The 26,968-nt window shown below is 48.8% G+C and overlaps 12 protein-coding genes across 12 annotated transcripts; 5 read left to right on the forward strand and 7 right to left on the reverse strand.

The window, feature by feature from the left end:
- Positions 1-251: 251 nt before the first annotated feature.
- LY89DRAFT_618399 (RasGAP protein-like protein) lies at positions 252-3,971 on the reverse strand (the record flags this gene model as incomplete). The annotated part of the gene is made up of 1 exon (XM_018210837.1): positions 252-3,971. A coding segment is annotated over one exon (3,720 nt), but the record flags the coding sequence as incomplete, so codon positions are not given.
- Positions 3,972-5,741: 1,770 nt separating this feature from the next.
- Positions 5,742-6,878, reverse strand: LY89DRAFT_538210 (uncharacterized protein; the record flags this gene model as incomplete). The annotated part of the gene is made up of 1 exon (XM_018208125.1): positions 5,742-6,878. A coding segment is annotated over one exon (1,137 nt), but the record flags the coding sequence as incomplete, so codon positions are not given.
- A 408-nt stretch (positions 6,879-7,286) lies between these two features.
- Positions 7,287-8,246, forward strand: LY89DRAFT_685717 (uncharacterized protein). Its single transcript, XM_018215138.1, has one exon. The coding sequence runs from the start codon at positions 7,406-7,408 to the stop codon at positions 8,024-8,026; it is 621 nt and encodes a 206-aa protein (XP_018070132.1). The 5' UTR covers positions 7,287-7,405; the 3' UTR covers positions 8,027-8,246.
- Positions 8,247-9,475: 1,229 nt separating this feature from the next.
- LY89DRAFT_685719 (uncharacterized protein) lies at positions 9,476-10,041 on the reverse strand. Its single transcript, XM_018215139.1, has one exon. It carries the CDS (start codon positions 9,981-9,983, stop codon positions 9,534-9,536), a length of 450 nt encoding a protein of 149 aa, XP_018070133.1. The 5' UTR covers positions 9,984-10,041; the 3' UTR covers positions 9,476-9,533.
- A 415-nt stretch (positions 10,042-10,456) lies between these two features.
- Positions 10,457-11,805, reverse strand: LY89DRAFT_707926 (uncharacterized protein; the record flags this gene model as incomplete). The annotated part of the gene is made up of 2 exons (XM_018217643.1): positions 11,587-11,805; positions 10,457-11,527 (listed from the first exon to the last, which is right to left on the reverse strand). The coding sequence occupies exons 1-2, from the start codon at positions 11,602-11,604 to the stop codon at positions 10,457-10,459; spliced, it is 1,089 nt and encodes a 362-aa protein (XP_018070134.1). The 5' UTR covers positions 11,605-11,805.
- LY89DRAFT_783050 (general substrate transporter) lies at positions 11,746-13,757 on the forward strand. The gene is made up of 2 exons (XM_018222643.1): positions 11,746-12,239; positions 12,285-13,757. Exons 1-2 carry the CDS (start codon positions 12,122-12,124, stop codon positions 13,748-13,750), a joined length of 1,584 nt encoding a protein of 527 aa, XP_018070135.1. The 5' UTR covers positions 11,746-12,121; the 3' UTR covers positions 13,751-13,757.
- A 152-nt stretch (positions 13,758-13,909) lies between these two features.
- On the forward strand, positions 13,910-14,372 carry LY89DRAFT_95863 (uncharacterized protein). Its single transcript, XM_018223532.1, has one exon. It carries the CDS (start codon positions 14,013-14,015, stop codon positions 14,271-14,273), a length of 261 nt encoding a protein of 86 aa, XP_018070136.1. The 5' UTR covers positions 13,910-14,012; the 3' UTR covers positions 14,274-14,372.
- A 491-nt stretch (positions 14,373-14,863) lies between these two features.
- Positions 14,864-17,485, reverse strand: LY89DRAFT_95884 (uncharacterized protein). The gene is made up of 3 exons (XM_018223533.1): positions 17,176-17,485; positions 17,058-17,096; positions 14,864-16,950 (listed from the first exon to the last, which is right to left on the reverse strand). The coding sequence occupies exons 1-3, from the start codon at positions 17,453-17,455 to the stop codon at positions 15,305-15,307; spliced, it is 1,965 nt and encodes a 654-aa protein (XP_018070137.1). The 5' UTR covers positions 17,456-17,485; the 3' UTR covers positions 14,864-15,304.
- Positions 17,486-17,952: 467 nt separating this feature from the next.
- LY89DRAFT_734932 (uncharacterized protein) lies at positions 17,953-19,071 on the reverse strand (the record flags this gene model as incomplete). Its single annotated transcript, XM_018219950.1, has 3 exons — positions 17,953-18,367; positions 18,414-18,536; positions 18,590-19,071. The coding sequence occupies 3 exons, from the start codon at positions 19,069-19,071 to the stop codon at positions 17,953-17,955; spliced, it is 1,020 nt and encodes a 339-aa protein (XP_018070138.1).
- A 347-nt stretch (positions 19,072-19,418) lies between these two features.
- Positions 19,419-22,365, forward strand: LY89DRAFT_783053 (amino acid permease 2). Its single transcript, XM_018222644.1, has 13 exons — positions 19,419-19,997; positions 20,048-20,179; positions 20,319-20,361; positions 20,419-20,450; positions 20,502-20,701; positions 20,777-20,892; positions 20,941-21,105; positions 21,162-21,247; positions 21,296-21,464; positions 21,514-21,586; positions 21,635-21,964; positions 22,015-22,086; positions 22,151-22,365. Exons 1-13 carry the CDS (start codon positions 19,857-19,859, stop codon positions 22,197-22,199), a joined length of 1,608 nt encoding a protein of 535 aa, XP_018070139.1. The 5' UTR covers positions 19,419-19,856; the 3' UTR covers positions 22,200-22,365.
- Positions 22,366-24,173: 1,808 nt separating this feature from the next.
- On the forward strand, positions 24,174-24,365 carry LY89DRAFT_544911 (uncharacterized protein; the record flags this gene model as incomplete). Its single annotated transcript, XM_018208226.2, has 1 exon — positions 24,174-24,365. A coding segment is annotated over one exon (192 nt), but the record flags the coding sequence as incomplete, so codon positions are not given.
- Positions 24,366-24,629: 264 nt separating this feature from the next.
- On the reverse strand, positions 24,630-26,208 carry LY89DRAFT_685725 (uncharacterized protein; the record flags this gene model as incomplete). Its single annotated transcript, XM_018215140.1, has 2 exons — positions 25,242-26,208; positions 24,630-25,185 (listed from the first exon to the last, which is right to left on the reverse strand). Coding segments are annotated over exons 1-2 (998 nt in total), but the record flags the coding sequence as incomplete, so codon positions are not given.
- Between the last annotated feature and the right edge of the window lie 760 nt (positions 26,209-26,968).

Genomic DNA, 26,968 nt, shown 5'->3' on the forward strand with positions numbered 1-26,968 from the left:
GCTGATGCTTTCATTGTTTCTTTCGTTTTCCGCTGCCTGCACTGCTATGGATGCTAGCTATGCTCGCTAATACACTCAATTCAACACACAAAAAGATAAAAAGTGGTATAAAACTCGATCAAAACGTGACCCCGTCCCTTTCCTTCCCATCCTTAACTATGCATCCTAAGCACTAAGAGTGCTTGAAATATATATTCATCTCCTTTTCCTCTCCATCAAATCATCCCCCCAGGTCCCCAAGCTCCAGTTCGTCCCCCCTCCGCACTCTCCAAACTGCCGACCGTAGGCGAAGTTCCCTCTTTCTTCCTCCTCAACCCACTCAAGAAACTCCTAGACGGCTTCCCATTCCTACTCTGCCCTCTACTCGGCGGACTAGCCTGGCTCTCATCAAACGAATCTCCTCCCGCATACGGTCTTTGATACTTACTCTCCTTCCCAAACGTACTCTCCCAGAAACTCTGCCGTTCTTTCTTCTCCCTCTCTTTCTCTCCACTTCCCGCCGAGCCTGTGCCCCGGCCGGAGTGCTCAGTCCAAGGCGGGCTGTGGATTTCTGGTTCTAAGGTTGAGGAGTCGGGATCGGTGGGCGAGTCGGTGAGGTGGGAGTGGTCGAGTGTTTCGACGATGTCTTCCCATTGCAGGGAGAGTTGATCTGCTCCGCGTTCCCCCGCTTCGGCTTTGAGGAGACAGTCGTCTGTTCGGCGCTGAAGTGCAATGCAGAGTTCGTTGAATTCGAGGAGGTCGCCTTCTAAGCCTTGAGGGGGCATGTATGAATTTGTTGCATCGAGCCAAAGTCTGACTAGAGCAGCAAAGTTGCGGGCGTGATCGATGAGGTACGGGAGAGAGGGGAAGCCTTCCCTCGAAGTAGGCGGTAGGCGTGCGAGTATGGTAATAGGAGTCGAGTATGATGCTGGAAGGGCAAAAGTATTTCGCTCTGCAGGGATATCACAGATGGCGTCGATAAAATCCTTGACACTTTGCCGATGGCTATTCAGGAACCGGTTCATAGGCTCCATCCAAGCTTCCTTCTGACCAAAATTTGACAGATTCGCAAGCGCTTGCAGACTTTTTGCAATCAGAGTAAAGGTTCGCTGAGCTTTTGGCTGGGGATGATCTTTCAGCAAGCCGAAAAGCTTCGGATTCAGAAGGGCTGGACAGAAGAATCTCAAGAACAAGAAGCCAGAGACGCTTGTGTAAGCCACCGTCCGCAAGAAGTCTCCATATCGGTCTTCGGCGACTGCTCGGACGTACTTGAGGATTTGACGGAGTTCTGGTGGACATCGATTTGCTGAGTTAGCAATGCTTTCCCATACATCTGTAGTAAGGGATGTTAGAAGTGACCAATTCTTCTGCATATCATCTCCATGATAAATTCGAGATGGATCGACCTCGCATTCCGGGTTCAGGTTATTGATTTCCACGATTTTCTCGGCGAAGACATCTTCTAGGTATTCTTTGGCAAGTCGTCTCATGTGGAAGTCCAGAGCTTGAGTTAATAATGAATTGCCTCGGAACAGCAAGTTCGCCTCTCCTTGTAGAGACTTGCCCATGTCTCGAACAGTCTGTTCTCGATCACTTGCAGAAGCGTAAGATTCGTTTGAGCCAATTCGCCGGCTCCATCTCAGTCGTCGTATTGGAGGCTCTTTCCCTAACCCATCAATCTCATCTTCGACCAGAGCAGTAAGCCATTCTCCACCGTGGCCCGAAACTTGGAAGATATTCATCAGTATCTCTGACAGTTTCCTTAAACTAGTTGGAATGACTTGAGCGATTTGTATGGTCAAGCCACTACCAAAGTTGTGAAGAAGTTCCGATATTGGTTGATAGTTCTTCGCAAGCAAAACCACAAGTTCGTCATGCCGTATCCTCAGGAACATCTCTCCAATCGGCTCTTGCTGCTCGTCCAGTATCGGCCACCAAGTCTCGTTGTCCTTGCCTCTATCTAATTTTTCGATATTTATCTCAACTCTCCCACAAACAACTTCGATCGGCTGGGCGGGTATGTGAACGCTCGAAGATGACAAGAATCCATGAGTAGTGACCGGTGGGGGTTCCATCTGTTTCAAGATGATTGAGATACTTGGGAGATGTGCAGGCAGATCCATGAACTCGCAATCTTCTCTCCAAAAAGGATTCCTAGTTTCGGTCCTGGTGATTGTCCGGGCACGAATTTCTCCATCCAAGACAACCTCTGCAAAGTAATCTCCTATTGATGGATCCAATTCCGTCTTTGAGGACTTGCTAGTGCCCAAAGATTCCGTGGGAACATGTGGTTTCCTGATCTTCGCTTCTACAATCCTCAGATTGATAGACTTCTCTATTCTGAACATATCCTCAGTGGGAGGTTGCGGTTGTGGTGAGTCCAATTCATCGTACACCTCAGGCGCATTTGAAGGCTGTGGGCCATATATCTCTGGTATAGTGAACGCACGCAATAGACAAAACCACACTTCGTGAGTGAGTCGGGATTCCAGCGCAATATATACGGGACGAAAGATGGAAAGTGTTGTAGAAGTCGACGTGTATTGTGGGAAAATTGCAATACAGTACTCCTCGTCGAGGACTGACCTGTCCAACCGCTGTATGGCACACCTAGACAGTTGAGAAAGTTGTATGACAGACAGTAAAGTAATGTCATTCTCCGTCAGGAGCTTAAATTCTCCATTGTCTTGCAATATACAAGATACCCTTCGCCAGCACGACCTTGTTGATGCTCGTAGGTCACGCGTTGAGGAACGCTTCACAATAGCCCTAGGGGAAGTGGGTGCACCTTTATCCCAGAGAAGTAACTTGGCAACTTTAATGATATTGGCACCTCTGGAAGTACCCGCAAAGCTCGATTCACGTCTCTGCGGACCAGGTCTCCGTTCTGTAGTTACAGGAGTTGACCTTGGCGGACTTGCGGGAAGGGTGGTAGTTCGAATCTGCTGCCAAGATAGCAGTGCCGCTAGCCAGAGATCATATTCTGCATTGACCATCGGAAGCAGATGTATTTCTATGCCTAGAGCTCTATTCGACAATTCGAGGCATCTCACGGGTCGTTCTGGTGAAGTTATTGGTTTTACTCGACATCCTCGGAGATCGGAAATCACGGTCAAGTGAAATGGTCCTCTGTCCTCACCCTCGTACATCAGGGATCCCTTGATATCGTCGATATAGCAGACCCCTGAATACCATGGACCATTTTCGATAGTCTGGTACTTGACCTCGCCTTTCATTCGTCCACACAGTTTCTTCATTAGCATTAATATCTTGTTCGCATCTCCTGTAGCAACTGGAAAGGGTAGAGAATCAACAGAAGGGACATCTCCTATGGATGACATGGGAGAAGTTGGCCGAGACGACTTTTTCACCAAACGACGGCCGCCTTTCACAGAATTAGATTTTTGGAGTTGTGGTGGAGGAGGTCGCGTAGATATTGATGGGAATCCTAGCGAATTAGACACATCGGGAACAGCTTGAGGTTGTACATCGTGGAACGAAGAGGATGCTGTTGAATGCACCGAGCCGATACGATGGCGGCTTTTTGAAACCGTGGTGGAAGTTGAACGAGGTCGATGAGACTCTTCCATCGTGCGAGTGCGCGGCCGTGAGTGTGAATGGAAGCTCACAGGTGGTCCTGTCCGAGTAGTACTTCCAGCTCCAGCTCCCGCTCCATCTAGAGAGTCAGTACTGTAAGAGTCTTGGAAGACAAGACCCTGGCGTCGATCCCTTGGCTTCTCTCCTCCGGGTATGGAACGTGGAGAGGTATGAATGGAGCTATTCTGGGCATACACCTCATCTCCTCCATCGTCCACCACTGGTTCTGGGGTGACGGTCCGGATTGTGTGCTGCATACCGGAGCGTACCCTCGGTGCTATACGTGGACTCTTCGGTCTATCCAAACTTCTTGCCAGTGTTTCCGTGGCGTTTCGTTGCCAGTCCTGCAGAGCGCCGTCTTTCGCGTGTGTCCCATTGTAGGGTCGTCCGTCCATTCCTACAGGTAGAATGCTCATCGGACGATTGCTTCCCATCTGTGCAGTCTCATAACCTGCCCATGGACTCAACCTTCAAGAGCCTGGGCAAGCAGGTCTGGCAGATCGAGTCGCAAGACAGTGAAGGGTGTATTTGTATATTCGCCCCTAGTCTCTGCATCTGAAGTCTGTATGTAAAGGTACGGCGGATGGCCGGAAAGTTCGAGTTACCCTTCAGCGATCAGCAGCAGCAGATAGAGCAGGCGCAAGTCGCAATGATCCTCAGCGCAAAAGCTTAAAGAGGCGTAGTTGGGTTCGATAGCAGATCCTATCGACAGTGCTGAGTCCGATGAGCGGCAATTCGTCCCAGTACCAGTCCTGATCTTCGACACTTCTTCTTCATCATAGCTTGACATCAACCAAGTCGTGAAGGGAGTCGTCGACGTCGATGGAGACCGGTTTCCAAGCAGTCTGACAACACGGGCCGAGCTTCCTTTCGAGGGAGGTTGTCCGACGGGCTGACTTGCTGCAGCTCACAAGTTGGGACCGGGGAGTGGAAAGCAAACATCGAACGAAGCAGAAACGGTTTAAGAGTAACAATAAGGTGTCGCGGGTGGTTCAGCTCTGTTGTCTGCAGTATGCGCCTAGTATGGAAGACTATGGACTATGTCGGCTAGGGCGGTGCGGGTCTCACCTCACTCACGCTTGGGGCACCTTAAATGCGTTTTAAGCCCAACGGATGGTCCCTGGACGACTGGGACATTTCTAATTGCCATTCGTCTGGAGGGATGGAGGGGGCTTCTAGAAGAAATGAAGAATCCGTCCTATCCATACAATTACATGTTGGGTTAATGTGTCACGGCCCGTTGCGATCCTCTCCTATCCAACAGTTGGTACGGAGGAGCATTGATGATTGCATCTGATCTTACTCAAGCACTACCGCAGAACTCTGTCCCGTATTCTAGAACCGCAATTGGAAACTCTTCTTCAACCGTCAACGAGTTGGTCCCGTGAATTATATCCTCTGCGGGCCAAGATTTCCACTCAAGCCATGTTTCTCCTCAGCTGGACGCTCGTCCGCAAAGCCGGGAGAGTCAATCGATCGGGTGATCAATCAATGGCTTCTGTGTGAAAGCAAATCATCATCTCCGATCGTCCCCCTAGCAGGTTTGGCTGTGCTCACTGCTCACTGCTGCTGTAATATCAACGGCCCCTGTCAGCTTATCGGGAAGAAGTGATTCAGGGGCTTGTTTGATTGTGGCGAAGGAGGAGCGCCGCATGGAAGCCAAATCTCAGAGAGACAACATTAAGCTTGTTTGGAGGATGGTGGCGGGGGGTGCAAGTGCAAATACAACCCTCTTACGACGCCTCATTACGCAAATCTGCCAACTTTGCCTCTGCACAAACCTCTCAAAGTCTCAATACAACGTCAATTCATCTTGTGAGCCCTGATTTGAGTCCATTCTTCTAAACACCCCCAAGCTTATGTAGAGAGAAAGTCATAAAGCAGCATGTATAGAAAGGGTCCCTTGATAACCTCCCGTATTCGCCAGTCATTGAGACATTGACCATGAGGAAAGAAGCAAAAAGCAAAACTGCCCGACCAACACCAATCGCAACTAAATCGCGCTGACACCTCGCAACAAGGTATTCTTTCCATAGCCCAATCCTATTGCAATCTCCAACCCAACCAATACCAAAACAGCCCGGATATATAGCACCCCAAGAAGTAAACACACTTGCAATCCTATGACTCTGTACTCTCCTTTACCGGAAGGATTTGTCCGAAAGTCCATCAGGGCTTGAAGGGCTGAGAGGTTGACTTCTCACACCGCTCAAATCACCACTGCCCGTTCTTCTCAATGCCTGAGTCATTGTCTCTATAGTCAGTTCCCCGCCACTGAGAGGAGCTTGAGTAGAAATTGGACTACCAAGCGGCTTTCCTCTCGGCGACATATCGAACCCCTTGATAGAAGCTGATTTGCTTGTGGGAGGGGACGTGCCGAATCCTTGAGATGAGACAGGGGACCGAACAGGAGACGGAGACCTGTTGTGTTGCGAAGACAAGGAACTGAGGCCGGCCACATAGATGGAGTCCCTGGAGCCTGCATGCTCTGCATGTTCAGACTGCACAATGTCTGAGAAGGAGATGAAACTCAAACGGCGCACATCAGTGCTATCGAGAGCACCGTAGTTTGAGGCCGCATCATCTTTGTCTGGATGAGCAACCAAATCATCTGCCCACATCCCACCCATGGGCTCTGCATTACCCACTCCTGTGACCGTAACAGCTGCTGGCTGATGAGAGGAGTGCATTACAATCTCAACAGTGTCCGGGTCGATCTCATTGTTCGTGATTGCCTCGGATGACGCATCCAAGACTGGCGGAATGTGGTTTTCCGTTTGGATATGGGATGGGATTGCGGGTGAATTGGGAACAAGAATAGCGCTCTCTTGTACATCGCGCTCGAAGATTTGCGACCCAGCTGGTGAGACAATTCGGGGAGAAGAAGAATAGAGAACTCTGTGAGGTGAGCCAGGAGATGGATATGGATTGTTCGGGATTGATCGTGGAGGAGATGCATTTTGCAATGGCAATCTCCTAGCAATTGGTTGTGCAAGCGGTGCATTCGAACTGGCAGCAACTTTAGCTGGTGGAAAGTCGGTCTTCTTTCTCTCTTTCATCTTATCAGCCTCCTTTTTCTTCCCAAATCCAAATAATCGTCGCTTTCCATGTTTCGCGCCCTCGCCAGTCACATCATCTTCGTCGCATTCAACATCGCTACTGTCTGCCGAGCGAGGGACGGTTTTCTTCGTAGATTCTTGAAATCCCTCTCCAAGTAAAGGAATTTTAGGAGTGCTTGAGGTCTGCGATGCGGGTGGAACAGGAGTATTTGGCTGCAGAGTACTGGCTTCCGAAGCGCTCATTTTGCAGGATTCGTAGCGCCGGTGAAGTGTGAAGAAAAATCTGAGTGCGCCGGAGCAGCGCTCGATGTTATACGCTGGTAGTCGGTCAGTTAAGGCTATATAATTGCGGTACTTTCATGCAGGTGTGCAGACGAGCATGCACCTTTATCTCCACGCAGAGCAATTGCGAGTACTTACGCGTTCAGCTGACGCTTTGTGAGGAAAGGCAGTGGAGGGAAGCTCGACGAGCATGAAAGCTTACAGAGCGCGGGAGATTGAGGGCATGGTATATAGCTTTAATCTGTGGTTTGTGGCAGATAAGAAGACTGGTGACTTGTGAGCTGTCCTCTCTGGGTTCAGGATTCTCAATGCATTGATGTTTCCCTGTTGGATTCGATCTCATGACTTGATTTGACCGACGAGGCTGGACCCCTGAGTGGCAGCCTTGAAAGCCTTAGGTAATCAACGACTACCAAAAATTCCGAGCATCGAAAGAGCTTCAAAATATTATTCTGCAGTACAGTTCAGCAGCTTCGCTCCTCTCAGCAATGGACACACGGCTGATTCGGAGGCCTGTTCTCGATCTCCTCTCCGGCCGAAGCCAATGTTTATTCTCTCTCAATGCCGCATCACGACGAAATGAATCCTCATATCGACGCACGAAGCAACGTTTAAACATCAAGCCAGACTCGTCCTTCCTCAACTCGAAACATTCTCCAAACCAAGACCACATTATCTTCAATCCTCCCTCATCTGCTCCTTCAGTTCTACACACCCCATTGAAGTTCCTCCCGAAAGAAGACAAGCGACGGCAACTGCTCGCGTCGACGGCAACGAGACATCAAGCTACTGACTCGATCTTACCACCACCAGTGCACGTCAAGCGTTCAGTACCACATCACCACTTGAGCGAGGCAGATGTTCGAGAGATTCAGAGGCTAAAGCGTGAAGAGCCAGATAATTGGACTTGTGCGAAGCTTGCAAGGAAGTTCAATTGCTCGACATTTTTCGTCAGTATCTGCTTGACTCAATGCGGTGTCGATAACACGCAGAAGAAGAAGGAGATGCAGGAGAAATTGGAAGCTATCCAGGCGCGATGGGGACCAAGGAGACGAAAAGCACGGGAAGAGCGGGCGAAGAGATATGAGCTTGCGAATAGGGGCGAATAGATGTATAGATGGATGGTGGGGAAGCCGTACGATATAGGTGGTGGACTGGTTATGATCGCTCCGCAGAGAATATGCTGCAGCTTAGATGGCGCTGACTCCTCTGTGTTGAGTAATGCTGCTTGTAAAGACCAGCACAGATCACGCCACACTTTACTTTGTACAAGAAGCATTTGCGGTGGAGCAGTGGCGTTGGAAAAATGTATGAATATGTATAAAGACGTGTTAAATTCCCAGAAAGAAAGCTGAAAAGGCTTATACACACCTTTCTTACTGGGAAGATCGGTCTTGGAGATATTGTGTGCTACTTTTCTTGCTTTCCACTTGGCAAGTGCCTGTCAATGACCTAGACTCAGAAGTCCAACAACATGTTATTCAGATGGTAATCTCTCTACCGTTGCTGCATTCAAGTTTGTCAACACGGCTTGCATTCACAATTGTCCTTCAACCGTGGGAATGTTCTTGCTTCTGTTTGAATCCTTCATGCTTACGAGCTATGCAAATAATATCAAGAATCTTTGGTCGTCGTCTTCAAGCTCGACTCTGACAATTCTAAGAAGATAAGCAGCCTGCATGTCCACAGAATTGCTAGTGATCTCCCCTCCTCGAAGGCTTAGTGCTCAATTCTACAGATCCTATGAAATTCCTCTCAAAGCAGTGACGCTCAACACTCTAGACTCTAGCTCTTTGAATAGCCAACTAGCTTTGCTTCGAGGACTTCGGCGTTATCACTGATGAATTGGACTACAGTACGAAATAAATTCCCCATACACTTCGGACTTTTCTACTTGCGTATCAACCTTCGTGATGATTGTCAGATACGCAAGGTGCTTCGTCTGATAAAGGGCTTACTACATTTCACTATGTATTTTCCTTAGACTAGACCCTGCCGGATGACACTGCTCTTTCCAACTGTCCTACCTAATGTCGAATCGTTGTGCATTATGATCAATGCTTTTCTACCCGCATCGCGCGCATGATGCGCAAATCGCGCGAAAAGTGCGAAAAACGCATATCGCGGGATCTTTACTCTCAACGGAATTTTGGGTTTCAAGCGTCCTGTATGACGTTAGAACATCGACAACACTATATTAATGTCACTTGGATTGCTCATTTTAATCACGCTTGAGTAAAAATATCCCTACGTACTCCGCATAGCTGTATCATCTACCTGCGCAGAACCAGCGCTCATCTACACCTTCCTCGCAGGTCTATGCATAATAGCATGTTCGTCTACCCCAAACCCCTCGCCCCCCTCATACTCCCAAAACTTAATCTCCATCACCTCATACATCTCAAAACCAAACTTTTTATACAATCCCAATCCCTCCTTCGAAGCACCCAGCACACATTGAAGCCCGTGTTTATCAACTCCTTTCAGTCCATGCTCCAGCAATTTTGTCCCGATTCCTCGACGTTGACAAGTAGGGTCAACGATTAGCACGCTGAGTTCTGTTCACTCATTAGCAAAAGTTTCTCTTCTCAAAACTTTTGCGTTTCCTTTAAGTTGTCATACAAGGAACTGAAAGAGACAAAACTCACTAGCATAATCCCCCACCCCACAACTCCTAACCATATGCTCATCCCCTCTAACAAAAACCTCCTCACAAAACCTCTGGTTAGCACTCTCGCCCCAATCCTCTTGTTTCCACTCTCCCTTCTCCTTCCCCTCTTCCTTTCCCCCATTAACCTCCCCTTTCCTCCCAGTAACCAACCCCCAAACAGCAGCCCCGACAACAACACCCCTCTCATCCACAGCCTTGGTCACGAGACTCCACTCCCCTGGTCTTGAGGACGGTGCAGCAAGGTTCGCGGCTCGTCGGGCGATGTTGGAAGGTGAGGCGCGGAGGGGCCCGAAGCCTACTATGCTGAAGGGGTCGTCGTGGAAGACGTGGGTTTCGAGGGCGGCGATGGGGTGGTAGTCCTGGAGAGCGGTGGGGAGGATGGAAATGGTGGACATTTTTGTGTTGGGTGTGGATGTGGTGAAATGAGATACAGCAAAGGGAATTCGTAGGGTTGAGATGAGGGAGATTGAGGAGAGGAGAGGGAAATTGGACTTAGCTATATATTTGACGGAATTAAGTACGTGTACCGTGCTTCGTGAAAAGTTGAATTGATTGTGCCATTATTCTGATTCGAAGGGAATGGCAGTGCTGCCGGCTGACTCATTGCCGAGTTGAAGACTAGTTTCCAGATTTCAGCCACGAAACAAATTAAAGGCTAGATTAGGAAGGTATGAGGTTCAAGATTCGGCGAGCGAGATGAGGCAGGTAATGTGGTAGAAGGGAGAACAATAGCACTCGACACGTGACAGCACTCTTTGTCCGAAAATGTATCAACATCCAATTAGACAGCCATAAATGTCCATCATTATATCAAGCAAGCGCTCAAGCATCATATGGGTATCAAAATTCGTTCCTCTCCCCCTATCCTTCAATCCAAAACCTTCCACTCAACACCAACACCCCACTTCACCCCCTCAACAACAACCTCCCAAACCGGCCCCTTAATCCCAACCCTCTTCCCCGCCTCAACCCTCTCTCCCCTCTGCAACCCCATCGCCTGTCCCTCCCCCGCAAGCAAAACCCTCGCCTCGGCAACCGTATCAACCATCTCCCTGTCCCCTCCATGGATCTGTCGTCCCCTAACCATCGTAAACCCATTCCTCGAACTCCCACTAACCTCATCAACCACAATCTTAACCAACCATTCGGATTTCTCTTCCGTTCTACTAAGACTTTTAACAGGCACAGCAGTCTCAAGATTGAAAAGCCAGCCTTGAACTTCGGCTGCTAAGCCGCCGTGGACGTATTTCTGCCCTTTTCGGTGCGGTGAGAAGTGCTCTGGTAGTGGGTCTGCGTGTGGATGGGCTTGCTCGGATGGATCTGGGGGTCTGAAGCGAGGTGGTTTGAGGAATGTGGTTGTTCCTGTGGAAGGGAGCGGTGTTGATGGTGGGAGGGGAGTCGGGGGCAGGAATTTTGGGGCGGTGGTCGAGAGGCGTTTTGTTGCTGCGATGGGGGGAGAGGAGAGGATTGGGAGGGAGGAGGATGGTTCGCGGTGCTGCTCTTGGTGTTCGAGCTCGGGGTCTGAATTTGGCGGTTCGTCTTGGGATATTATTGAAGAGACGGACAAACGCCGTCGTTTTGGTGTTCGTTCTTCGAGTTGGTATTCTTCTCCGTCGTCGGAGAATTCGTTCACGTAGTTCAGCCTATGGTTATCTGTTTCAATCGAGTCGTGGATGTCCCCAAGTATGTCATCGGATGATTCGTCAATAGCATCGTGCTTCTTTGAGGCGGGTGTCAGGTATCGAGAGGCAGAGGGTGTAGTTCGAGGGAGACTTTGCGTTGCAGTCGGTCGAGGAGTAGAAGAGAAATTGAATCGCGGTGTAGTGTTGAACTGCTGTGTGCTTGGACGCGGGGTCTGTTGAGGCTGTGACTGTTGCGAAAGGGTAGATTTGCGTACTGGAGCTTCTTTCTTGATCACGAATCTATGAGGAGACGGAGTCTGCGATATGTCTTGTGAGAATATATCCTCAGGAGAAAAAGGAGAGGGGCGGAACTCACTACTGGTGGAGGGGCCATTGTCCCATCGCATTTCGTGTCGCGGGGCAGAGATGTTTTGATTGACAGGGGCACAATGTCCCACAAAAACGCGTCCTGCTCACCAAATCACCTCTTTTTCATCTGCATCGCATCTCAGATTCTGCATACATCGTTCCCAGTTCTTCTGCACCTTCATCTCAAGATCGACGATGCGCAATTCTCTCGATTCCCATGATTGATAGATCACAATGCCCGATGGGTGTGCTCAAGTGACAGGGCCCTGATTAATGAGATGCAGCCATGACGTTGAGCGGCATGACGAGAGGACCCCGCAACGTGATTGCATTAGAGGGGAAAACTTTTCGAAAAACCTGCAATATCTTGACTCGCTGTGCTTTCTTATCTATTGTACATTCTTTCTGAATAGTCTGTCGCTTTTTGTTATTCTTTGACGGTTCGTCAAGAAGTTTTGAGTTCATTTGGTCCTCAAGAGTAGAAGGAGTCGTTGAAAGCTCTTCAAGTGTTTGTTCAAGACTAGAAAAGAGAGATAGTCAAGATGCCGAACCCACCTTCCAAGATGGCAGGAGGCTCCTCTTTGCTGCCTCTTCTCTCCAAGAAACATGAGATAGTGCTCTTCTCGAGTACTGCTATCGCCCTCTATGGCTACGACCAAGGTGTGTTTCAATGTCTAGCTGCTGCCCCTATCTGACAATTCTAAGGCATGATGTCTCTCATAAACACCAATTATTCCTACCTTCGCACCATGCAGATCTCAGAAGAGTCTCCTATCGTTGGGATCATTGTCTCGGTCTATTACCTTGGCTGTACTCTGGGTGCAATCGCAGCCTCATGGCTCGCAGACAAACAAGGTCGAAAATGGTCAATTTTCACCTGCCTGGCCACGACATCCTTTGGCAATATCCTCATGTTCATCTCGGGTCTCTCAATGTCTGGTTCCTCTCCTTGGAATGGAGGAGCTATAGCATGTATGCTTGCAGGTCGAGTCATAATGGGTCTTGGTGTAGGAGGCATCGATGCTGTAATTCCAGTTTACAGCAGCGAACTCTCCTCAGATGGAGCAAGAGGAAAAGCCTTGGCACAAGAATTCCAGATGAATATCTTTGGTCTGTTAATGGCGTATGGTATCAACCTCGGCGTCACGATCGGACTGGGAAAATGGAACCAATGGGCATGGCGAATCCCAATCATCGTCATGCAAATATTCCCCCTCGTCCTAATGTCCGTTTCTTCCGCGCTCCCAGAATCTCCCCGTTGGCTCATCTCCAAAGGAAAGAAGGACGCAGCAAAGAGAGCACTAGAAACCATCTACGACAAGGAAGAGGCCAAAAACAAGCTAGACGAAATGCAAGAAGCAGACGACAACGAAACCGAGAAAACAGGCTACAAAGACATGCTCATACCAGGCGGCTCCCAATTCCACCCGTCAATGGTAACAGTAATGGGTCAAGTGAACCAAGCCCTCACAGGTTACGGCGCCGTCTCCGTCTACGGCCCTCAAATCTTCGAACTCCTCGGCTTCAAGACCCGCATGGCAGAATACCTCACCCTAGCAAACTACATCCAGTATTTCCTCATGATGACCGTCGCGTGGCTATCCATCGACGTTCTCGGACGCAGGAAACTCATGGTGTGGGGAGCTATTGGTCTCACTACCTGTTTTGCAATCTTGACTATCTTCGGAGGCCTAGCTCAAGAATTCCCGTCCGTCCCTGCTCTCGCTGCAGAGATCCCGGGGAGTATCACGCTCTTCGTGGCAACGGCCATCTTCGGCATCGGCTGGCTCGCAACCGTATGGCTCATTCCCACTGAGATCTACCCTTCCACCGCCCGCGCCCAAGGCTCCGCCATCTCGGTCATCATCTGGGGCCTAGCGAACTTCGCCATCACCCTTTTGACACCAATTGGCTTCAATAATCTCAAATATTGGCTGTTCCTGGTCTTTGCGGTCACGAATTGCTTCGCGGGGTGGTGGACGTGGAGATATACGCCTGAGAGCGGAGGACGTAGTTTCGAGGAAAATCAGGAGTTTTTTGATAGTGCGAGGGAGGAGGGGAGTTGGGTTGTTAGGAAGGTGGATGGGGGGAAGTTTGTGAGGATGCCGGGGAAGAAGGAGAGTGGTGGGGAGGAGGGGGAGAACAGTCCGCTTTTGGGTGAGCAGCGGTGAGGCGAGGGAAAGAGGGTTTTGTTATGATTTCTTTGTGTTTGGATAGAGTGTGTTGATTTTGTCTTGTGTTAGAGAGGAAGGATGTGTTTTGATACCCGACTTTGTAGAGTCGAAGTCAGCAACAGATAGTTAGAAGTAATGTTTGAGTTGAGATTAGATATTCATTCCTTGCTAAAGCTCAATTTCGGTTCATAAATCGAGCTGCTTATGCTATCAGCTAGTGTCAAACTCCAAACGCTGGTATTTATCGGGGATCGTTGTAATGAGTGTGTCAGTAGCAAGATCCAATCCCAACAATCAAACGGCCACACATGCCTGGTTTGGGGTTCTCACAGTCACGGACTTCCATCACTTCAAGTTTTCAATCCTCAAATCCTTGTTCTGCTTGATGAGCTTCCAATGCTTGCTTCTCGATATTGCTTCTCGCCCTCATAGACGTTCTTGGCATACTCCTCCTCCTCCTCCTCCTCCTCCTCCTTCTGAGCCTTCTTATCTTTATATTCAAGTCGCCGCTAGACATTGACAGTCTCACAATGCTAGACTCGGACACAGATATTCAAACTCTCAGATATCAGAACAAAGACAGATATTGCCAATCTTCACAAAGTTTGACCTAGATCGGTGCATCGAGATGCTAGTCTTCCATTTCCGTCTGGGGCTTTGCTCAGGGTAGCTAGGATCTTGAACGTGAGGTAAACACCTTGTGTGTTGTTATCCATCATGGAGAGTATATGGTTCTTTTGTGAGAGTTTCCATAGCACGTCAGTAAATTTGATGTCCTACTCATCAACAATGAATACCAGTTTCTCAGACTCTTTCAACAGACCAGACATTGACTTCACGTCAGATATCCCACTCAAGAACGAACATTCAAACCCTCATCCCCGCCCAAACTGAAACCAAACATACCTTCCCCTCAATATCCCACTCCTAAACAATGGCCCCCAGCCCCAAACTATCAATCTATCTCAACCCCAGCCCCACGTCCCAAGCCAATAACCCCTGATCCCTCAACCATGGCAGCGGTATCAGCGTTCCCAGAAATGCGGGGCAGATATCCAAGATCCAAGATAGCGGATCTGGCGCACCGCTCGAGGACCCCACTTTTGAGTTCACCTTGTTCTTAGATAGATAGATAGATAAGAGAGGGTTCAATACTAGGTGATGCTGATCTTTGCCTTGATTTATAAGAGGGAGGGATTAGGGTTAGAGGTTGAGTTGCGAGGAAGTGGAAAGGTGGAGGGGAAGGGAGAGAGCGCTGAGAACGCTTGCTGCTGGGGAGCAGGGAGTGGGTGTTGAGATAAGTGTGAAGATCAAGAATGTTTGAGCTGAGGAGGATGCGGAGACAGCTGAATATTGGGACATAGAGAAATGTGGACGTGAATATGAATGTGAATGAGAAGGTATTTCCAGCTGGCATATGTTGAAGGCCTCGAGCAAGCAATGAACCAAAGCAAAGAATACAAGATAAAATGAGAAGTAACATTATAGATGTATGAATATTTTCCCCAGATCCTACACTCTTGGCCGAACCACCTCATCCCATCATCATCATCACGTAACCAAAAGACTCATCCCATGAGTTTCCAACTGTTTAACCCAATCCCAAGACCCCGGCAACCCAACATCATGATCCATCCACATCTTCCTAACAACCTTCTCCGTCAAATCAATGTTCCCCAACGCGCTCCAATTCCTCAACTTCCTAAAATGCGCCAATACCGTCTCCCGATCCCTGTTCGTAATAGCCGCCGACCCAATCACAAACAAAGGAAACAACAAACAAGCCATAACTCCATCTCCGGAGTTAATCTCGCACATCCCCTCCGCGATCCGCTGTACGGCGCTCTGGACCTTGGCATCGGCTTTGCCGTCCGGGTAGACGATGGAATAGAGCCAGATGAACAGAGCCCATTGGTAGAACTCCGTGATTAGTCGTCGCTCTTTGGTGGTGATGGATCGGGGTCTCCAGTTCGCGAGGTCTTGCCAGATTTGAACTGCTTTGCAGATCACGTTCCCGTCGGGTTGGTGGTTGCTGGCGTCTGCTTCAGCTCGGAGGGCGGAGATTTGGATGATGAATTCGATGAGGCCGTCTTGGACGCCGACCATGGAGGTATCTTGGTCGGAGATCTCGGCTTTGTTGCGGAATTTGGGTGTATTGACTGGGTTGGAGGGACTGGTTACCGTTGCGAGGGAGTCGTGGTAGAGGAAGAACTCGAGGAGGAAGGGGTTGATGTCTGTTGTTCTGCTTGAGGGAGAACCTGGGCCTTGGGATTCTGATGCCATGGTGATGATTTCTCGGGCGATTTTAAGATGGTACTTCCAACTTCCATCACTGCTTCCTTCGCAGATTTCAAAGAGACAGAGAAGTAGCGACGTGGCGAGAACAGTTTCTTGATATTGGATAGAATAAGGTAGGCCAGATCCCGTGAATGACTTCCTTAGATCTTGGACACGAAGTTCTTGTGTTCGTAGAGCATTTTCATGCAATCGTCGCTTCTCAGCTAGCAATTCTCCGTTCAACACCGTAGGTTGTACCTTTAACAGGTGGGAGCCGGCTAGACATAGCAAAGTATCCATCACGTTGTGATCCTCCATGGCCATTGGGATAACGACTTGATTGAAAGGGTTCGACTGCCCAGAGAAAGTGGTAAGGAGTTGGCTCATCACGCCTGTGAAATGACAAAAAAGCCTTTGGTGTATAGTTGTGTCCACCCCCGTGATCAGAAATGGTAGCTCGATTGGAATAAACGCTTCCTGGAAGGCGTTTTGGGTTATAGCTCGCTCCTGTGATGGATCTTCCCTGATTACAAGTTCGCGAGAAATTCCCTGGTAATCGAGAAAACCAGGTGCTTGATCTAGACTCGCGACGCCTCCGATTGCCGAGCCATTGAATTGATCAAAGATGTAGCCCATATCATCGTCGAGCGGTCGATCTTCCAGGCGGGCTAGAGCATGTCCTTGATACGGCGGAGAGAATTGGGAAGGCAAATGGTCTATCCACTGTCCAAAGTCCATGCTGAGATCAGGAATTCCTGCCCCAGAAGTTGGAGAAGTGTAGAACGTTGGGCTTGTGACTGAATTTGACCTCGAGACCACTGCTCTTCTTGCTGCGCTTCGAGTCTCCCAGAAGACTTGCTGAGGAAAGCCTTCACACACCACATTTGTCCTTTGACAATTCGAGCAAATGGGCCTCCTTTCTGCTCAAAGATCAGCATCCCAAGCACGAATTGGAATTTGTGAATTGAAAGGTTCCCGGTTCATCTTTGAAGTAAAAATTGCACGAATCATATCAAATGTCGCTTACCATCACACTTCTTCCTTCGCTTTCTGCACGTAAAACATCCTATACTCATAAGATTGAGTCAGTGACGCGCTTCTACGAAATCAAGGCCATAGAAGAAGCAGGAAAGAAGGCCACTTGCCTGTTCGCACACGTGTGATGTTGCTCTTTGGACGGTTCTTGTTGCCCTCTGATCCATGGCCTTGCCCAGAAATACTGGGAGACGAGGCTTGCGACGCCATTGAAACTACGCTTGCCAGCAAGGACCAAACGGTCGATCGAAGACCATCTTCAGAGATACGAGAGCTCTCGCGCAAGTAAGACAGGATTTGTAAGAGGGGAAGAGAAGTAGAAGTAGAAGAGCAGAAAATATGGCAGAGTCGCAACGAGGCTGTCGATTGCGAGTGAGCACAAGTGTGCATGTTGGTGCGAGGCCTTCAGAGTGAGCAGCCATTGCATGTTGGTGTGCATTGCAGCCTTTGAATTGGTGGGCATCACCTTATCGCCATTGGATGATCCCCGACACGTCTTATCAATATGACAAAGGCGGAAGTGGGTGGCTGCAACTCCCGGGCAGTGGTGCAGGGGACAGCGGCAAATGAAAGGCAGTCAAAAGCGAAAAATATGCAGGACGGAATTCCGGTCTGGGAATAAAAAGATCCCGAACTCGCTCATGGAATACTCCAGCTTCAGTATCTGAGAGAAAGTTTTGATGAAACGAAGAAAAGCCACCCTTACTGTAAAGTGCTCGAGGAATCACCAGCTCAGCCAGGCAGGTGCACGTGAAGTTTTTGCCATTCCTAAATTGGACTAGGCCACACCATGCTCGAAATCGGTTACAGAACATTCTCAGCCTCTCCTTCCTCCTTCCTCCTTCCTTCTTCTGATATCTGATGCGTCTCCGCTCAACTGTTGCTCATCATGCCGCACCCAGCGATCTTGACCTTTCTACATCACCATCGTCACTTGGAACATAGTCTCCAAGCACTTCTTGACACCAATCCTCAAAGACTTTACCCCAAACATGTCTTCCTTTGTACTTTGCCATTTCTAACGGCCACGCTCTTATTGCCTCTCTGAAGGCCCAAAGATTGTCTTTCTCGTCCACCAGATCTGTCACTGGCGTCAAGTATGTTCGCACCATGAACATTACAGCCCTGGTGCGGGGTAGTCTGCGCAATGTTTGTCTTTCGTGTCGAATCCGAATGTCTTCTATCTTCGGTGGACATGGCCACGAGTCTGGGAAAGGGTCTTGTTGAAACATCGTATCGTCCATCTGCATGAAGTAGTTGTTTCTCTGGACAGGGCTGGATACCTTGAGCCCGAGAAAGAACCTAAGCAAGTCAGTCAGGGTTCGAGTTGAGCTGAGTGCATACACACTTCTCCATAGGTTTTCTGAGCTTTTCATTCCACATCGGCACAGGGTGATGAATCCTCCACAATGGCCATCCTATACGCTCTTGTATATACCAACCAGCTGGAGCCATCGAGTAGCTGGCCTGTCTATATTCGGAGCATCAGCAATCGCCTGTGGACCTTGGTGCGCTCGGACGAACAAGTAATACTCATTTGGATGCTCTCCAACTCCCTGCATCAACAAGTTGATATCCTCCATTACCAGCTGCGCAGCAATTTCCAAGGGATGTTGTTGCAATGGTTCTGCGATCCTGAATGTCCTGTCTGTGATGGCGTTGTGAATATATCCTGGTCTGTCCTTTGGAAGTTGAAAATGCAATGGGAATCTCTTTGTCAAGAAATCGACGATGGCCTGTAGTGCTTCTTTGCATGCTTCCTCTGCTTTCGGAAGACATTGCAGGACCCCTTCCCGATTAGTGCGGAGAAGATGTCTTCTCAATTCCTGTTCTTGCAGATACAAGTTGTCAATCACAAGCCAATCGTCCTCCGGCATCTTTCGAATACCCATAGTCATTGTATACCTCCCTGCTCGAAAGGGCCTGTAGGGAAATGGCAGTGTGCTTGAGACGTCGAAGCCTGGAAAGGGGACGACATCTGAGAAATCCAGAGCTGGAACCTTCATCTTCGTGAGCAACCTTCGCACGAGCAATAATCCATACGAGCTAATCGCCAGCACAATACCTAGCAAGCTTGCTAACAAAGTTGTGCTTGATAGATGGACCCTAGACTCGGGTCCTAGAATGGGAAAGTTAAAATTGAGTTCCATGATAAGAGTTTCGAAGAAGTGTTCTTGCCCATACCTTTGGAGGAGATAGGAATATAACGGATGTTAAAATACATATGGAAACTTGATTTACACTATCATGCCACACTCCTTAGGAGGAGAGCGGTTCATCCCTGCACCAGACGGCACTTTTCTCCGTCAAAACCGTCACAGCGGTTGGTGCGCTTTCTGTCCTCTGAAAGTATCGTCAGTATTCGAGCTCTCGAATTCATACCCAAAAGGGCATATTGCATCTCGAAGCGACCGCCCAGCGTTCATTCGTTACCAGCACAAAAACTCGCCAGGGTCAGAAGTGGAGCCTTCTGGGGGCGGACCGCAAGGACCGCAGCGAGCGCCGAGAGCGCATACGATCCCTGTCAGAGTGAAGTCGTTATCTTCGACCCATGGAGTAGCTGCACGATCATTTTGTCACCGCCTTCGATACACGGACCGTAGCGTCGGTAACTTTCACGTAGGAAGCGATGTCTTTTGAGCCCAGTCCTTGACACGGGGTACAAACACCTTCATTTCGAAAGGAGCCTTCTGCATATCATACTCTGCTTTAGCCTTACTTCTACTCGCACTTTGCAATGTAACTTGGAACCACTCAACGTTCCGGCAGCATCAACAACTCTTTAGAAACAATGTCTGAATCTGCAGTATCAAGCAAGGAGAAGAGCTATGAGGATATTGCACCTGTTCAGGTCCGTGATACTGAAGTAGGAAAGATGCATGATATTGTCAACTCAGATGACGAGTTGTTGAGAGAAATTGGATACAAGCAGGTATGCCCAATTGTTGGACCGAAGACATAAATCCTCACTTCACCAAATAGGAATTCAAGCGAGAATTCACGAGGCTATCCACTCTATCCTATGCGATCTCTATCATGGGAGTACTTGGTTCCGTACCTGCAACTTATGCTGTACCACTTTCGGCTGGCGGACCAGCAACCGCAGTTTGGACTGTAAGTCGGATGGTTGTGTCTTGCGTTCTCCGCGCCTCGAGCCCTGTCTTCACAAATGGGTGACGTGGTCGAAATCTATTTTTCTGTATCTTTGGTGGCATAATTATCCGAGAGATATGGACTAATTTGAAATCTTTAGTGGTTCGCCGGGACCTTTTTCTCCATGAGCATTGCCCTATCCAGTAAATAGTCTCAACTCGTATTTGGAAGACCAATGGAACACTAACACAATACTTCAGTTGCTGAGCTTGTATCCGCGTACCCAACAGCAGTATGTTAAGGACCTACCCCGCCCTTCCCATATACTGATTGATATTGACAGGGCGGGATGTATTTCGTTACCAAATATGTCGTTCCCGAGAGACATGTGCCTCTGGCCTCATGGATCGTAGGGTGGAGCAACTTTCTTGGACAAACAGCAGGCGTGACAAGTGTTGGCTATTCTGTTGGTCAGATGCTCTTAGCTGCTTGTGCAATGGGTTCGGATTATGATGAAACTACTGGGACATTTGCGTATACGCCGTAAGCGCGTTTTCCGATCTCTTCTCCCCACCTTCTTCAGGGGGCATATACTGATCAGTAATTTGCTGGATTTAGGACCGCGGAGCACACCGTTGGCGTCTCAGTGGCTATCCTCATCATCATGGGATTCATTTGCTCGTTTCCTACGAAGTGGCTGCATGAATTTATTCTGTGGTTCGCGCCGGTCAATGGTAAGTCAAGCAGCCAGAAGGTGCTTCGTAAAGGCTCTGACATGATAGTCATTGCATCTGTGGCAATCTGCATAGCACTTCTTACCTTGACTCCCAATCTTAACCCGGCTAGCGAAGTGTTCGGAACTGTGACTGATGGCTCGAACTGGAATTCGAAAGGCTTCTCGTTCATGATTGGTTTTCTCTCGGTTGCATGGACTATGACAGATTATGGTAATTCTTCTCGGCAAATATTGAAATGTTTGATAGCTCATGAAGAACTCCAATAGATGCCACGACTCACATCTCCGAAGAGACCAAGCAAGCCGCCATCCGAGGACCAGTTGCAATCACTCAGGCAGTCATAATTTCTGGAGAAAGTACTTTCTCCCGGACGCCGTTATTTTATGCTAACAAACATCAGGTTGTGGGATGGCTCCTAAACGTTACCTTCGGCTTCTGCGCCGGTGATGTTACAGCAATCCTCGGTTCTGGCCTTGGTAACCCTGTTGCTCAAATATTCTACAATGCAAATGGCAAGAAGGCAGCTTTGGCAATGTGGTTCTGGGCGATCTTAATCCAGTTCTTCACAGGTATTGCACCTCTGGTCTCTTGGGGCCCAAGCTGACACGCCGTTCCTAGGATGTGCAGCCATGTTAGCAGACACAAGAATGTGCTACGCCTTCTCCCGCGACCACGCTCTTCCATTCTCCTCGTGAGTCACCTCCTCTCTTCTCATAACCCAAACTAACAACCACACCAGCACGCTGAAGAAAATGAATCCCCGGACTCAAACACCACTTCACAGCGTCTGGCTCGTAACCCTCCTCTGCTGCCTCCTCTGCCTCATCGCGCTCGGCAGCGTCGAAACCATCAACAGCATCTTCGGCATCACTGCCCCGGCGCTCGATTGTTCATACATGGCCGTTGTCGCCATGAAACTTTACTACGGCAAACAACTCGATATTCGAAAGGGGCCTTTTACATTGGGAAAGTGGAGTAGATGGGTTAATTACGTGGCGCTGGCGTGGGTTAGTTATGTTACTGTTGTGCTGCTGTTCCCGACCTCGAGACCGGTTATAGCGGTCAATATGTGAGTTGTCTGCTAGAGATATATGGTGATGGAAGGCTGATGAGGGATAGGAATTATGCAGTGGTGGTGGGTGCTGCGATTGCGGTTTTTGCGTTGGTTTGGTGGTATGCTGGGGCGAGGAAGTGAGTTCACCCCTTTCTCGAATGCGGTGATATATTTTTGGGATAAGCTTATATTTTCGTTTAGGGTATATGTCGGTCCCAGAGTTGATCATGTTGAGGAGGAGATCAAGTGATCTAGAGTTTCGGCTCCCCTGAATGCCCCACTCTTTGAACGAGCTAGTAGACGTTGGCGAGCAGGAATTCTCCGATCAGTTTTCCTTGACCTGCTCGACGTTGCTTCTTGCTTTGCATTTGCGTTCTCCTCTCCCTCGATAGATAGAACTCGATAAATCACTGAACGTTTTTGATTTGCTTGTACAACTGCACTTAATTCTTGCCTGATGGCAACTGCGCTATGATAAATCGAGCTGGCATGTCTCCCGATAGATCATTACGACGATATACCAGACTGCTCTACTGAAGCAGTCAGGCACGGTTCGCATTGGTCTGACTCCATTCTTGGAAATTTATTTTGTTTCAATTCTCTATCTATGCTCGCTTTCTTCTTGCTCGCTTTCTTATTGAGGTTGATCCGATTTAGACCAACTAAAGATATGTCGAAGAGTTCGCAAGGTGCTTGAACCTGCCAACTGAAAATCTACTTTCAAATTCTACTCAGCATTGTGCTGAAAGGTAGCGAATCTCTAGCATGTCACATGGTCGATTCTCTCCCGTCCTGCTAATGGATCAACTACTTGTGATATTATCTCTGAAAATACAGTTCCCAGGCTTGATGTGGGCTTTACGTCCTATGTTCAACGACACATTTCAGAATCTGTCAGTCATGTGATATATCAAGTACAGTGGGGGGATGGTAAGGAGCTGAAATGCCTGTGATTCGCGCGCTGGAGCCTCAAAGTTGACCGCTCGGCAGTCATGCAGGGGGATGCCGGGGGATACCTTTCTGCGATGCGATGTCTTTTGCTCGAGCCAATCGATTCTCATCATACAACCAATTTCAGCCAAACAAATTCATCTCCGGCACACCAAAATATTAAGATGTCCAAAAGCTACGGAGGAAGTGAAGGCTGACTTCCATAAAACTGGACGAATTCCCGGTCGAACTTTTTTCATGAACTCTACCGCGAAAGTGGCCCATACTGGCTTGAATTGTTATAAATCTTCTTTTCCTGTCGAATTTTGATGCCTTTTTGAGCTTCTCGAAGACTGAAACTCGAGACTACAACTCAGGTTCGTTCAGGTACCCCTATCTGCATGCAAAAATTGCTAACACGTGATCAGCTCTATTTGTATTAAGCCCTAGAACTTCTTCGCTTGCGCCCTTCAGCGCCCCGAAGGGCTTCAAAACACCTTTGTCCCTTGGACAGAATATGGCCAACGAATCTAGCACCGCCTCCGACGCCGAAAAAGGGCGTCAGAGAGGGCAAGGTTGTCTTGGGGGCTTCCTGGCTTTAGCGAGGCCATTCAAGAATGATGCTTTCAGCCAGAGCCACACTTGCCAACCTTTGATACTTCTCATTGGCCCCCATCAACATATCAACCATGCTTCCACCTCCGAAGGAATTAAGAACTGCATTGTCTATCATTTGCAGTCTCTAGACGGCAACCAAGAATCAATCCATGGCACGAACCACGGTCCCTGTTGCCTTCACGGTCAGAATACTGCTCTTCTACCACCACAGCCCTCAAACAACAGCGGTATAGCACAGGAAACCCAAGCTACAGATAATACACTTTCAGCGACCTTTACACCTTCACAACCTCTGAATCCGGACCATGCTGCCGGCATCGAGCCAGGAGCCGACTGCCCTTTTCTCCCTGAGATCGTCGAACCTTGCCCACGGCTGGAAAATGATGGCAATGAGTTCTGGGGCGGCAACAACACCACCAGTGCCTTGTTTGATGGGTCTGACTTCACGTCGATGTTCAACAATGATGACTTGGGAAATGAAGCAACAATGATGGACAACATGCAAATGACTTTCAACTCTAATGGAATGTCCACGACCATTCCGTCATCATTTAGCATCGACACTGCCACTGATCCCGATCCCATTGACGCAACGACCATCAATCCGGTCTCCGCTCCAGCAGCTACTGCTCCCCAAGCCACTGGCTCGAATCCCATCATCACTAGGAATAATCGCTTCGTCTGTCCCCACGCAAACTGTGGTATCGACTTCGCGCGAATTGGTGATCTTCATCGCCATCAGCGTGCCCATAGTGATCCTACGCACCCTTGCAATGTTAATGGTTGTATCAGAAAGGGGAGAAGAGCTTTTTATCGTCATGATAAGCTGTTGGATCACATGAGGAAGAAGCATGGAATGATGGTTTGATTGAGAATAAGACTGGCATCTTGAACGTTCATTCAAGAAGTGGTGTTTCACCGTGTTTGAGATTATCACCGGAGTCTACAAAGGGGACATGGAAAAGCTGGAAGGGGATGCCTTATGTGGTGGGGTAAACTTTGGAATGAATCTTGCGGGGTGTTTGGCGATTGGAAATCGGCTCTTAAATACTTGAAAACTTAGTTTAGTAACGACTCATGGATTCTCCTTTCTATTGGCGCTTGGAGACATGCAAGAAAGAAAAGGCTAGTTGGAGCTAAACATGTCTCATTTGTTTGGTCTACATTATTTCACTTTGCCTCTAGCTCTCCCATTTTGATCGTCTGTGAAGTATACACATTTGATTTGAATATGATCGAAACTCTCCTCGTGCCCCATATACTCCGTTCCGGATAGCAACAGTCATTCCATGAACAGTCCAGACCTCCTCTCAGCGACTACCTCACACCTTCGACGTATCAACAGCATACAACCTCCCCGGCTGCACCCCACTCGCAGGCGGATTCCCCAACCCCCCATTCGAAGTAACATACAAAACCTCCCAATCCTCCACCGTCCTCCCAAAAGCAGCCGAAGTCCCTCCCAACAAAACCGTCTCGTCAGCACCTCCAACGACGACCGTAGCCTCGCCATCAAGCGTCACTTTGACCAGGCTGTTGCTCGGATCAGTCGCTATCCACGCGTTGCCATGTCTATCGAGTGCAAAATCGTCTGGTGTGGTGAAATTGCTGGAGATAGGTTTGACAGGACCTGATGCTGAGCCGTTCGCGTGGACGGGGATCCGGGCTATGAGGGGTGTGAGGAATGTCTGTTTGTTGGCTGTGAGTTTCCACCCGCGTCGATATAACTGAAGGAGGGACTTACGTTGGTGAAATACACGAAGCCATCTCGATAATGGATACCGTTGATACCAAGCTGTATAGAATCGCTAGCATTAAACTTAAAATCCGGATTATCGATCGCAACGCTGTATGCACCCGTCACTACATCCAGGTGATACATAACCCCAAGAAACGAATCAGCAATCAACACCGTATGCTCCTGCGTGGGAAGAGTCGTCATCCCGTTCAAGAACTGCGCGTCTGGCATATCCGTCACTTTCTTAACCTCGACCTCCTTCTTCGAGAAATCAACGCTCCAAATGCTGTAACTCCCTAGGGTTCCCTTGAACGTCTCAAGCGAGAAATTTCCCACAGCAACAGCGAAGATGTCAGGTTCCACTTCTGTGATTCCGGCGACGCCAGTCACGTCTGGGAATTGGTAGATGAGCTCGCCAGTGCGAGTGAAGGGGTCGATTTGCCAGACTTGGGGGAGCGGAGAGAGGATTGTTGTGAGGACTTTGCCGTTGTGGCGGACGGCGAGGTTTTCGACCCACGTATCGTTGCCGAATTCGTAGATGGTTTGTGGGATTGAGGAATTGGTTGTTGTTTTGTGAGGAGGAGGAAGTGCCACAGCGAGGCTAGAGAGGGAGAAGAGGGCGGAAAAGAGGGGGAGGAAAGTTTGAGGCTTCATATTGTAGATTGATACTTCTACTCTCTCGCTGAAGAGTGACTCTTGAGGAGAAAGGACGACTCACTAGAGACTTATATACATATTTGACACGATCACTGATCACGGGCCTCACATTGCTTGATAATAATCACCGCTTCTGAGGTTCCACAAGCTGAGGAGGAAATACTTGCGCTCACGAAGAAGGCCCCCAGACCTAACGTAATCATGGGGAAGAAATTGATCTAGACATGGAATACGTACAGGGCTGAAATTGACTTGCAATCCTACTCACGTTAATTCCTCTAAAGCCCGGGTCCATCTTGGTCACCTAGTCCTCGATTTCTTCTAAGTCGACGGAGAATCCTTCGGAGGTAAGAGATGTGGTGAGAAAGCAATGGGACTAGGAGTTGCTGCTGACAAAACAACCGAATGCGGGCCGCGTCTCCACGCTCGGATTTTTATATTTCGCGATTTTCATTTCGCTATTTCTTGAGCTGGCTCACTTGGCGCAGTGAAAATCAAGCCACTGTGAATTCCATAGGAGTTGATCATGCTGTGAAGGAGGGAGTGCTCTTCCAAAAAAGTGCGCGCAATTTTAAAGTGAGGGAACAAGACCACCACCAGTGGGTGCCCGAATTCGTGGCGCACGGGCCAAAAACACCAAAAATCGCGAAACGCGATTTTTGCGATTTATCTATTATCACTCTAAACACTCACTATGGCCCCAACTACACGTCGCACAAGCCGCATTACCCCTCCGCCAGGCCCTTCTAGTGGCCACGAAGCTAATACGATCAAAAAGACTAGGTTCTTCACAGCGTACGACAAAGAAATCTCATTCAAATCGCTACGCCAGATCGCAAAGGATGAAAGCACTACTGAGTCTACCGCGCGACGCTAGCTTAAGCAACGTGAAAATATAGGTATCTTAGCTTATCGACATACACGCGGGAGATCAGGCAAGCTTGGAAAGCCCTCAAAAGTCACAAAAGCTATGTGTAAGAAGCTAGTCGATCCGGCTAGAAATCCTGTCCGAAATCAGCTATACGAAGCGCAGATTGCCTATCACAAAATTCCTTGTAAGAAGCGCTAGTTACAAC

This window comes from Mollisia scopiformis (assembly GCF_001500285.1).
Source record: "Mollisia scopiformis unplaced genomic scaffold LY89scaffold_14, whole genome shotgun sequence".
In the NCBI taxonomy this organism is placed as follows: Eukaryota; Fungi; Ascomycota; class Leotiomycetes; order Helotiales; family Mollisiaceae; genus Mollisia; species Mollisia scopiformis.